This window comes from Dendrobium catenatum, unplaced genomic scaffold, assembly GCF_001605985.2.
Source record: "Dendrobium catenatum unplaced genomic scaffold, ASM160598v2 fragScaff_scaffold_875, whole genome shotgun sequence".
NCBI lineage: Eukaryota > Viridiplantae > Streptophyta > Magnoliopsida > Asparagales > Orchidaceae > Dendrobium > Dendrobium catenatum.
The window spans coordinates 466706-479596 of record NW_021319337.1 but is presented as its reverse complement, the minus strand read 5'-3'; the positions used below and the strand labels follow the sequence as shown (position 1 = coordinate 479596).

The following is a 12891-nucleotide window of genomic DNA, read 5'->3' as shown; positions in this document are numbered from 1 at the left end:
TCAAATCATTTATTTATTTTAAATATTAACTTCAAACACTCTTATTTTCTTAACAATTTATTTTAAATATATTAATTTTGAATAATTTAGTTTTACATAGAGTTATATATTTTTTTACTACATTAAATTAGAATGCTTGGAGAACTATCTAAAACTTTAGGTTATAAGATATCCAAATTTTTTTATTATTTAAAAAATGTTTTAATTTTATTTTTCAAAATTAACATTTAGATAAAAATTTGTATACTTGATAATAAAGAAAGGTTAAGACACGTGCATTGATAAATTGTAAAAAAAAATATATAATATGATAATTAAGAATAAGTAGCTATTTTTAATCATTGCATTTATTTTAAAATAAATACAATAAAAATTCTAACTAATTAATCCTATACTTAAAATAAATCTAATTGGCCAAATTTTATCTTAATAGTTTACAAAATCTAAGAGAATATTTATATTGGTTCAAAAGTTTTATGAAAGATGAGCAAAATAAATAAATAAATTATTAAATAAATATACATATAGAAGCGAATAATTTGATTAATACAAAAAGCTACAGGAAGTGAGCCACTGGAGCTATTTTAATTTTCAATAAGAACTCTCCAAATACTGCAGAGCTTTCTGCTTGACATGCTCAATCCTTTCTTGGTCTCCTTGGGATTCTTCATAAGAATGATATTTTTTGAACAAAAACTGCATAAAAATAAGCTAATTGATTAACTAATTAACCATCCAAGAACAAAATATTGAATCAGAGGATAAAATTTCATCCCCAAAATTACTGAATCCTGACAAAATTATATAAGCATTGAAACGCTGCTTTAAAAAGCAATAAGAAAATCGTCTGAAATAATATTTACAGCGTTCTTGCTGCTTTCTAAAGTAAATTTTTATTACAAAATTTCACGTTACAAAAATTTTTATACTTAAAAACTGCTTTAGAAAGCAGCAAGAAAACCATCACAAACGAAGCATTAATCATTGAAGTGGAGTTAGCTCTAAAGAAGTTTTATAAAGATAAATTATTTTGGGGGGGATTTAAGAAAGATTTGCTAAATCTGATAAGAATTAAGGGATTTACTAAGGCTTCGTTTGGGACGACTTTCTTGTTGCTTCTTAAAGCAACTTTTTAGTATAAAAATTTAAATTTTTATATTAAAATATTACTATAAGAAGCAGTAAGAAAATCGTCGCAAACAAAAGCCTAAATCAGTGAATCTCACCATACCAGGAGTTAAAAGATTTAAGCTAATTAAGGATTAAATGATCTAATGTCAATTAACTTAAAATTAGTTCAATTAATCATTATTATCCTTATTAAGCAGCATTAGCATTAATTAACTTTCTAATTATTAAATAAAAATTGCCAATGCTATTTTTATGTTTTAGTAAATAAACTATATTTAATAAGATTAATTATATCTGCTTAATCCATCTAAGCGCTTAGTAATTAATATACTTCAATAATACTAGGCCCTTGGTCTAAGTTAAGATCATAATAACTAAAACTACCAAAAAATATAAATATTTTAAAAAACCTAAATTTCTTCAGCTTAATTAAAGATTACCCTTTTAAATATTAATAAAAAATACTAATCATCTTAATCAGGACAACTAAAAAAACATCCTAATCAATAATTAAGTGCTAATTGCATCAATTTATTAATATATTATTCCACTTTATCAACTATCAGAATAATTTTCAATAAAATTAATTTCAAATCAACACACACACACACTATATATATAAATGAGTTCTAAATAATTAGGTTTAATAACAATTAATTAAAAATATACATTTAACTAGCTTTATTAAATTCTAAGTAATCCCTAATTAATCTAGCTAAGAACAGATCAACATTATTAAATCCCAATTAAAGCACTGAATAGTTGATTGCTAATCTCTTTCATCAATTAATTATTTTACCATTATCTCAGATCTAATTACCACAATAAACTCTATTAGAAGTGTAGAACCACAACTAGTTTATAAGCCAGTCTCTAAGAAGATAATTCATAAATTATTACTACAACTAGTTGATTAATTAGTTATCTTAGTCCTAATTATCATAATTAAATATTGATTAAACCATATTAATCTTGTTTAGAATCCTAACTAACCCCTTATTAGTCTAAGTAAATAGTCAATAAACAATCACAACATCAATAATTCAATTAATTAAATATTTAAGGTTTAATTATCACAATCAAAGGCATTAAATATTAATGATCTTACTTAAATTCATATAAATATTTAGTTAAAATATGTTAATAGTTAATTACCTAAAATTATAGTACAATTACATTTGAGCCTAACTATTTTAAATTTAGCCTTAATTGTCAGGATTTCACACGCCAAAGAATTATGTAATCTTAATAATGGAATTTATTAAAGCCAAACTAACTAATCCTACTTGCAACCCAACTGCCCTTAAATCTATAAGCTTAAAGCAAAGAAACTCATTTAAGTGGTCAAATCACATTGTGATCAACATAGATACAAAAGGCATCCAAAGAAGGGAGATTTACATACATACCACCCTATAATACTCTATTTACATATTAAACATCCTAAAACTTTAATATTACATATATACCATCCATAGTTTATTTTCATATCAAATATGAGTGATAGAAATGAAATATATGAGTGGTAGGAAGGAAATATGAATGTTATATTTGATATTAAAATAATATAGGATGATATGTATGTAATATTAAAGTGTTGGGTGTTAAATAAGTAAATAGGATGGTATAAAGAGATATGTATGTAAATTTCCCTAAAAAGAAATACTTAGGCTTCATTTGAGATGGCTTTTTTATTGTTTCTTGAATCAACTTTTTAGTATAAAAATTAAAAATTTTGTACTAGAAAGCAGTAAAAAAGCTGTCCCAAACAAAGCCTTAATCAATCAATACTTTTGAAATGCCGACAATAAAAAATTAAGGGCTCATACCTTCATTTTCTTTGCAGGAAGACTCAAACATGTAGCTCTTTCAAACAAAGCTCTTATCACTTCATGGTCTCCCAAGCGAATTTCCTAAGAAGAATATGAAGAACTCAGGAATTGAAAAAGCTTTAAGGGCTAGCAACAAAGGAGTAAAGGATAGAACAAATTACTTGATCCAAGTAAATACTCCATATATCAGTTCTCTTTGGATGTTCACGCAATATGCCTTCAAACAGGGACCTTCCCATGTCAGGTACTCCACATTTAAATTCCAGAATAGCAGTATGAGAGATGAATTTTATGTGTTTTTTCGCTGGAAGGCTTAGTAGAGCACGATTAATAACAGACTGAATGCCATCTTTTCCAAGCTTCAGAAAGTGTTGCACACGACATAACCAGACCTGCAAAGAAATAATATTTGATAGAACTCTCATCACGTCAAAAGTGGAAGAATTAAATGAAATAATCACTTACTTTGCAAGAATTTTTGAATTTCTTAGTCATTTTATCCAGTAAAGCATCAGCTAGCTTATTTTGTTCTGTTCTTTCATACAGCCCGAGAAGGGCTAAATGCAACTTCTTTGTATCACACGTTTGCAAAGCCCTTTTAAAGACTCTTTCAACATCCTCCTGATCAGTTCCAAGGTCATTAAAAATTTAATATAAATGAAATAAAATCATATCAAAATGAATAAAGTTATCAAAATAATACAAATAAATATGTAAAAAGAAACTTGCCACTTTACCTCCGGTGAATTCCCATATGCATTTTCAAGATTGAAATAAGCCACCCATATATTAAGCCTCTCTCCTTCTTCTTGGAAGATAACTGTTTTTAAAGCCCTTCAAGCAAAAACCAAAAAAAGATTAATCGAGTCCTGTTCAAGAATGAAGTAATCATGAAAATATAGAGACACTCACTTTTTCTGCTTCCTATTTGAAGATAGAAAATGTGCAAATCCAATTTAAAAAAAAACGAAATCAGTTCCGGTTTACCATTCACACTGGCAAAAGTAGAAAATGCTGAACACTTCATTTGGGACGGCTTTTCTTACTGTTTCTTAAAGCAGCTTTCTAGTACAAAAATAGAAAGCCGTCCCAAACAAACCCGAAGTTTGATTAACTTATGATCATAGAACAAACAAATCATCAAATATACAACTCCTAAATACATACAGAATCGACTAGCAGCGTTCCATTAAAGAAAACTCTTGAAATTTTGGATTATTTGTTTCTGCGCTTTATTGTAAAACCAGTGACAGTAATGGAAACCTTCAAATTGTCCTAAAACCAAGGTAGGTACCTTTCAGCAATGGAGCGCGCCTTCTCAACATCTGCTTGAGCTAACATGTACTCCATGTATTTTATCCAAAAGAAACTACTATTTGGGGAGCTTCTCACTAACTTTTCAAAATCATCAACGGTCTCTGGTATATCATTTTGCAAACGTCTCTCCTCAGACAAACGTATCTCAAGTTCTCTGCACAACCAAATAACCCAAGAATTCAAAGGGAAAAAAACATAAAAATATAAAAATATAAATTTAAAACATATATCACCTCTCCTGCTTTTCCTTTTTTTTCTTGTATCTATCTTTCCTCTTCTCAATCTCCGTTGCTTCATTAGCATTTCCTTGGTTTGCAACAACGACATTCTCCATATGAGTGTTCTCTGAATCATCAAGAGAAACTTGTAATGGTAGCACTAAAGCTCTCGACTCTGCAAGCGACAGAATGGCTGCCACGCCATCATTTTGTTGATCAGATATGTCTTTAATGCATGGCAGGTCTCCTTGCTTCAATGCCGGCAGTGTTAAGTCCATCGTAGCACTAGTGCCAGAAACTTCAGAATTCTTGGCTTCTTCAACATAAGATTTTTTCATTCCAAGTGATATCCGCTGCCTTTCTTCATCAACCTGGTTAAGAAACATGAAAAATCAAGTGTTCTTATTTCTTGTCTTCTTCTGGGTAGGGTGAGGGGATTTTTTAGCTTATTTAGGGGTAAAGATGAGTTTTTTTGGGCTGATTTAGCTTGCTTGGGGGCTGAGAGAAAATGTTTGGGAATTAATGTCGCATGCTTGTTGGTTTGGCGAGCTTTAGTGTGTTCCTTTGTGATCATAAACAGAGTGTTTTGATTCAAAAAAACTGTTAAATAATGTTAGGGAGATTTTCAATTGTCATTTTATCACTGATTAAAGAATGAAATGACACCAAAATGAGAACTTTAGAGAATATTTCGGAATACTAATATCGAAGAGCTAACCTTTAAAATTTTTGCTTCAACCCGTTCACCAGCTCTATATTTGGTTTCAATATGCTCAATTTGATCGTCAGAAAGTTCTGAACTGTGGCATAGACCAACCTGAGAACAACTCATTTATCAGATTACCTAATCTTATAATTTGAATATGGAAGTGTAAGACAAATTTATACCAGGCTGGTTCCATCAATTGCTATGAACAAACCAAATTTTTCTACACGTCTAATATGTCCAGAAACAACTTCTCCAACGTGTAAATTTGAAAAGCTACATAGATCAGGTTTTGGTAATTGACTATCAACATTTTTCTTAAAGGTTAGATCCACTCTCTTCGATGAAAACTCCACAATAAGCACCCTGCAAACATTTTATGTTCGCATAATTTTCTTAAGGAAACAACTTACTTAATAAATAAATGTTGAATTTTACCTTCCGCACACTAATTTCCCAACAGGGAAATCCTTATCAGGATTTTCCACAAACCCGTCTGACAAATTTGATAAGAGGATTCTAGCATCTAGCTTTCGTGAAAGCATAATAAAGCATCCTCTAGATGTAACATTCTTAACATAACCCTGCAAATTTCAAAGTCCAGTTTAAACGGATGTAACTAAATACCATCAATTTTAAAAATTTTAAGAGCATATTCACAGAATGGTATATCAACTTTGGATAATTAAGGCCATCCAATATATGTATTCCCCATCAAGCTAGGTTAGGTCATTCTGTATCAAAGATTTATAATAGGAAATTCCTGTCATTTCAAAACACCATGCTCTAACAAAAAGTTAAAATATGAATTAATTGATAGGTTCAACAACTAAAAAAAAAATTCCAAAAAGTGAATAATTATTTGAATTATAACCATCATATTGATCCGTGATGAGTTATTACAGTTTTAGACCTTCGATGATGCGGTAAACTAGGTTAGATAAATTGTAATATGTTGTTGATACTCATCTAAGAAATTTGGTCATAGTCTGGCAACTTTGAATTTCACTTCACTTCATGCTTCTGTTTTGCAAAATATAATTGTTGCCTTCACTCAACGTAACTAAAAGGCGTTGAATACTCTTTCATAAGATAAGCATTAAAAACTTTTTGTGCCACAATTAACTGGTTTTTCTCCAGAGTTGCACAGTACATGACACAACCAATGACCACAAAATTTAGATTACAAAAGACGTAAAACACAACTCAATATAGAGATTACCTAAAATTTCATATGTGATCATATAAGATAGAATGGACTAGAACAATGCCAACACAGCGGTCAATGTGAAACAGGAATAGATCTTTAGATCATTGCTTTTCTTCTTTAGATATGTTCATGCGGCAATATATGAAGGCCCATCTTTAAGGGTCTCTCAAGCAATGCTTGGAGGCTTTCATAACATATTCTCAATTTTTATATTGGTGAAGATACAACACATAACCACGCGGTTAAGGTTTCTTGGACTTCATATCTATCAAATTTAGTTTCTCCCTAGAGACATTGCCTGTAGGATTACAACAATGGCGAGTGGCATCAACAAGGGTTATGGATGGTTTCTCCTTGTTGGCTCAAATTTTAGTAAGAGATAATCATCTTGTATGTGAGAGATTGTTTTGACATCTTAATTTGATATTGGTGTACCTAGGTTTCGAGAAGGGTCGGAGGTATTCTTTCATTTTGTACATCATGGTTTTGCCTTCATTTATTATTTGAGGATCCAATCATCTCTCCTATCCCATGGACATAGGTTTGATTGAAATTGAAAAATGTAAATCTTAGTGCCCTAGTGGTTGGGTTCTCTTTGTCTGTTGTGTTTTACTTTGCCGCATCTTTCTCAATGATACTTAAAGCTTCGGCTTCAAGTAATTTGGCAACCTCATTACAACAAAATTAATATCAAAACATAGTTTTCATATCAATAATCATAAAAGTTCATGATTGAGACTTTTTTTTTTGTTTCAAAATTCAATAAATTAAGATTCTTTCGATGATCAAATTCTATTTTATAGAAAGTCTTTGCAGATACAACCAAGGAGTGGTTGTAGTTCGTGTTGTAGAATCTCATTTTGGGAAACAAAAAAAAGTTGGCTTCTTGGATGCAAGAAAACTAATGAAAACTATTCAGAAATGAGATGATATGAAGGCTTTAGACGATTAGGAGGACTATGTTTTCGTTGCACAATCTATTTTTCGATGGCTAGTCATACCAATATAGTCTTTAGGGCGTGGAAAAAACTACTTAAAACATTTAAATTTTATGGCATAAGCATTAGTACAATTGATTGATGATGTACTATTTTGTGCAATAATTAAGCTTTGAGGTCATTTGTAGGAATTCAAATGCAGAAGCATGTCAAGGCCTTAGCACTTAAGAGTTCTCAAGTTAGAAAGGAGTTCTAAAGAAAATTCAAATTTGCCACTAATGAATCAAGGGGGAGAATTTTAATATTAAATATGAAGATTCCTTAGAATAATCCTTATATTATCATATTATATCAACCGGACCAAATCAATGACAACACATCGACCTCCGTGCAACAGAAAAAATTCTTGGGATATATGCCTTTCTTTTTTTTGGATATGTTTGTGTGATTATTTATAGAGGTGTATATAATAGGAATTCTTAGATATGCTTGGAAGCTCCAACGACAAAACCTTTTAACTTAGCATTTCTAGTGAAAAGAATACAAAAATACCCTCATGATAAAACTTTCTTGGAGTGAATTTCTTTAAATTTTTTATTTCTAGCAAGTGGCACACATATCAAAGGTTTGATTGACTTTGTTTTGGTGGTTGATATCTTGATAATAGGTAATATTGTATATAAGAGATTAATTAGGTCTCTTTGCTTTGTGTGTGGGTGTATTTGAGTTTCAAAGAGGACAATAAATGTTGCTTCATTTCGTACACCATGACTGTGACTTTTGTTTATTGTGTGGGTAGGATCCTCTCACCAATTCTGTGGGTGTAGGCTTGGTTGAAGTCAAGCCACACAATCCTTGGTTCCTTTCTAGTTGGATTAACTTTTTCCTTGTGTTTCCTCTATAGCACATTATTTTCGATCCTATTTGATGTTCCCGCTTCAATTCAACAAAAAGAACAATGTGTTTTCATTCAATAGAAACTTGCACCTAAATTATAACCCGCACATGTTTCAGGTTTGCCAAGTTTGACACCCATAGACTCTACCAAAATCAATCTTGGAAAAAATATAATTAGTAACACCTAACATATTGATGCCCTCAAATATTAATAATGTTAATGTCCAATTCACTATTCAATTTATCAACATAAAACAATAGAATAGAAAATTCCACATTTCCATTCAACACCTGCTAAGAAATCAATGAAAATTTGAATATAAAAGCAAACCTGCAGTTTCAAGAAAGACATAAATTTTACAATTAAGGAAATGAATAAATTGCTCAACAAATATAGACAAAATAGAAACAAAAGCAAAAAATAAGTCTTACATGTACTTCCATGTTAGGATAAAGGTCTTCAATCTTCTCAAATCTTTTGCTTGATAGATCCCTTCTATGCAAATGAAATCATTAGTAGTAAGCAAAATCCAAAAACACAACTAGAAAAAGTAGGTTGGCAAAATATATAAACAAAGTACTATTATGTTAGCAATCATGTGAATGTGCGTAATGCATTAATAATTATGCATGACTAAATGTGAACCCGCATGTTTACACATAAAGCCCTACTAAAATCAATGCTTGAAGCTTTTGACAATGCAAGATTTAGGAAGGGTTTGATAACATGTCATCTTGTCCCTGAATTCAAATAGTATTTTTTGTTATTCAAACCAAAACCAATAATGGAGGAAACCTAACATCGTGCCATGCTATATATGAGAAATTCAAAATAAAGTAAAGATATGAAGTAATTCACGAACGAAATTTAAAATGACTGATATTTTATAACCTCTAGCATGGCTAGTCAACTCTCTATACAATCATAATCACCCATTTTCTCGAACTGATTAGCTATAGCTTAAAAGTCAAGACTAACATGTGTTATGGAACCATGCATATAGAACATGCTTCCACCATGCATTTCAACTTTCAAGGGGTATGTTTATATCTCAACAAGCATAAAAACTTTGGTTCCAGGATAAAAAGCACATTAGCCAATTCTTCAAGTCAATTACACAACAAATTCACCAGTTAAAACATTCCTCAATTAGTAAAATCCACCCAATATTTTTATGAACTATTATATCTTATATAAAAAACTATTACTGGTTATGGAAAGTTATTATAAAATGCTATAAAGAAAAAATATGTTTTTTTTTAGTTTCTATCAAATAATTGGTAGAATAATAAACAAAGATGGCCTTATCTTTAGGTATGGAAAAGGGTAAGTGGAACTTTGGAACAAATACGTACATTCTTACTAAAATGAGATTATGATTTGAGAGAATAATAAAAATAACATTCATAGATTATATTCTAGTAGGAGCAAGGAATTGAATCTTAGGCCTTATATTTGAAGAGCAAGCACTTAACCCCATATGTTAGGAAAAATTTAAAATGTGTGCCTCTTGTTTTTAAACAAGCATTTAACCTAATGTGATAACATACCAAGTTATTTTTCTACAATGAACTTCAAGAATATTGAAGAGTTTATGTACCTTCACACTAGCCCGTGTTTTCCTATTTCTCATTGGTCTTAATTGTATAGCAAAATAGAAAGCTTACATAATCTCTAACATAAAATATAGGCAGCATCTAATGAACAAAATTGGTAATCCTTATAAGCAAAAATAATGTCAAAAGTGGTGTAAGAGCATTAAGCAAGTCATTATGATGAGGACATCCGCCAAAGATTCAGGCATGTGTATCGTCGGAGGAATCGTAGATTGATGGCTACAATTCCGAGTCCGTATTTTTGATTTATTTTCTATTCTATGTATTATGTTGCATTTGAGTTTTCCCATTTTACCCCTATGGGGAATTGAGTCTATGTTGTAGCCTGAGGGCACTTTAGCCTTTTCGGTTTTTCTTTCATTTGGGCTTATTTATAGGAGGCCTCTTGTATTGTATTGGGATGATGAATTATGAAGAAAATTTCAGCTTTCTTTGATCTCTTAGTGAGTTCTTGAGAAAAAAACCTAGATGGGTGAAAGCAATACCAGTCAACCTTTGGAGGATTCCAAGTTTCGAGATTCTACAATTTCTTTGTGAGTTCTTGGTTTTTTTATTTTAGTCTTCATCTTCCTCTACCCTCTTCCCCTATACCGGCGGCAATCCCCTCCTTATCTCCCCAAACCGACGGCCTCAACCCCTCCCCTTGATTCCCCATTACCCACCGCCCCTCCACCTAACAAGCCACCGGCCACTTCATCAGCCAGGCAGCCGACCCCACCCCACCACCCCTCTCCCACCCAAGCCTAACCCGCAGGCCACCTTGTCCCAAAATTCTGAAATTTAAAATCCAATTGCCTTTCATTTACTTTCCTAAATTAGATCCTACTCAATTAGGAAAATTTAATCTCAGTGATTGATTTTTTTCTAAGTTTTATTTCCTTAAAGGGGGGGGGGGCACTCTTTAAATGAAACCCTTAATCTTCCTCCCTATACTGGCTCGGCCCCTTATTGCTCCTTTGATAATTTTGAATTCAAATTTAACTCCTCCCTATATGGCCGGCACTAAGCATTTATTCTCTCCAATTTAAATTGAAATCACCATTAATTCCCCACTAATACCCCATTAATCCGCCGGCCCCTCTCCTTCCCTTAGTGAAATCTGAATTTAATTTCAGATTTACTAAATCCCTCTCTCGACCTTACTAACCCAACCAATCCGCCCCTCTCTTACCCAACCCTCTCCCTCTTCCTCTCACAATCAGACCCCATCAACTCCCTCCAAACTGCCGCTCCCACTCCTTCACATCACTCAATCTTCATTGCTCCCCATTCAAGGCAAGCATGAACGGCCGATTCAAAGATTGATCCCGGATTTGTAGAAGATTCCATGGATGGACCGACTTCATTCAATCCACTTCCTTCAATTTCAATCCGGACTTTAACAACTTGGTGGAAGAATACGTGGATCGCATTTTATATCAAGTGACCCTTTCAATTGAAGAGCGCATCCTTCCGGGCCGCTGGTACGTGGTCAATCATCCACCTACACCTACTTTGACTACCTTTCCAACGACTACTACCCGAGGCTTCTACCTTCTATTGGTGGCATCACTAAGTGTGTTGATCTTGCTTCTCCGTCAAACCCTACCAACTTGAGAGAGAGTGACTATTGGAGCTCAAGGTGAACACATCACTTTGTTAACCCGTAGATTGTGTTGAACTAGTCATTTCATTACTTTATATTTGTTGAGCTCAAGGGTTCCCTAATTTTAGTTTGTGATCGATTGCCTTTGCATAGCCTCTTTATAAGAACTTCTTTGAACCTATTTGGGTGAAGTATTAAGATTTAATTTATCATTGCTCAACAATTTATTTATTAATACTCACAAACAATTCCTGGTTTCACATCACATTATTTCCATTCTATTAAACACAAGGTCTAAGTACAACATTAAGAAAATTTTAATTGGTAGGGGAGTCAAAATAGGAATTCGAGTCAGGTTCGGGTTGAAGCAAGAACTGACCCGAGTCCAATTCAGTTGTGACCTGAACCCAACCCAAATTGCAAAATGAATACATGTAATTTATGATTGATTTAAATATTCAGATTGAAAAATGGTAATAGTAGTTTTATGAATTTTTTTAATACTGGCTCTTCAGTTGTATTGAGAAGTTATATGTTAAATTGTAAGAAATTGAATGAAATGTTACACCCATACGACTTTTCGTTCATACTTCGTTAATTCGAGTATCCTGGATGGGTCGTGACATTGCGCGCATGAGGCTGATAGCACGAGGTGTTAGCGCAGGGCGAGCGTGACCAGGGTCAATCGGGTTGACTCGAACCCGACCCGAATTTTTGATTGGGTCAAATATTGTAGCTTGAACACGACCCATTTTCCAAATGGGTTGACCCGAACTCGAAATATTTTGATCGGGTTTTCAGATCAGGTCAAATATTGAAACAATGATTTTGAAATAATTAGTAAGAAAAACAACAAACTTAAGCAAAGGTTCGTAGACCGCAAAAATATTATACAAGCTTTATGTGGTTGTTGGATGATGGATGCAACTTTTGTGGAATTAAATCAAAGAATTTGTCAAAAATTCAAAATGCAATCCTCTTCCCATTCTCCTATTCCTAATCCAAGAACTGTAGGTTAAGAGTTGAGGCATAGTCATGTTCATGTAGCATTCCCTGCTCAAACACACTTTCATCTTTTAATTTGTAGCGCCCTTAACAACACACTCAGAGCTCCCCACAACGTTGGAACATCGAAAGTGGACCCCTCCCTCCCTATCCACATCCTGGTCCTCGAAACAAACAGCAGAGTTGATTATAACGACCTAGATGTAGGATTTTCAAAGGTTTAAAGCATGGTTTAAAATTGCGCAATATGAGGCTCGCCTTGAGGCCCGCCTTTGCGCAATTCCAGTAAAAAATGCCTCGATGCTTACGCCTCGAGTTTTTTTTATGAGGCTTGCGCCTCAACTTGATTAAGGCCCGCATCGCCTCACTGGCTTAAGGCTTACGCCTCACGCTATATATATATATATATATATAAATATATATATATAAATGCCC

At 32.6% G+C, this 12891-nt stretch overlaps 1 protein-coding gene across 2 annotated transcripts in view; it reads right to left on the bottom strand.

Annotated features, from left to right (window-relative positions):
- Positions 1–484: 484 nt before the first annotated feature.
- LOC110113155 (rRNA biogenesis protein RRP5) overlaps positions 485–12891 on the bottom strand; it is a 97006-nt gene continuing 84599 nt past the window's right edge. The window contains exons 31-41 of one of the 2 annotated variants that reach the window (XM_020845602.2): positions 8682–8745; positions 5643–5788; positions 5387–5570; positions 5217–5315; positions 4514–4869; positions 4258–4434; positions 3701–3797; positions 3429–3584; positions 3125–3355; positions 2961–3044; positions 485–696 (exon numbers count right to left, since the gene is read on the bottom strand). In XM_020845602.2, coding sequence (XP_020701261.1) covers positions 592–696; positions 2961–3044; positions 3125–3355; positions 3429–3584; positions 3701–3797; positions 4258–4434; positions 4514–4869; positions 5217–5315; positions 5387–5570; positions 5643–5788; positions 8682–8745 — 1699 coding nt within the window. In that variant the 3' untranslated portion in view covers positions 485–591. The remainder of the gene's footprint in view (positions 697–2960; positions 3045–3124; positions 3356–3428; positions 3585–3700; positions 3798–4257; positions 4435–4513; positions 4870–5216; positions 5316–5386; positions 5571–5642; positions 5789–8681; positions 8746–12891) is intronic. The other variant, XM_020845603.2, reaches the window with a different exon arrangement.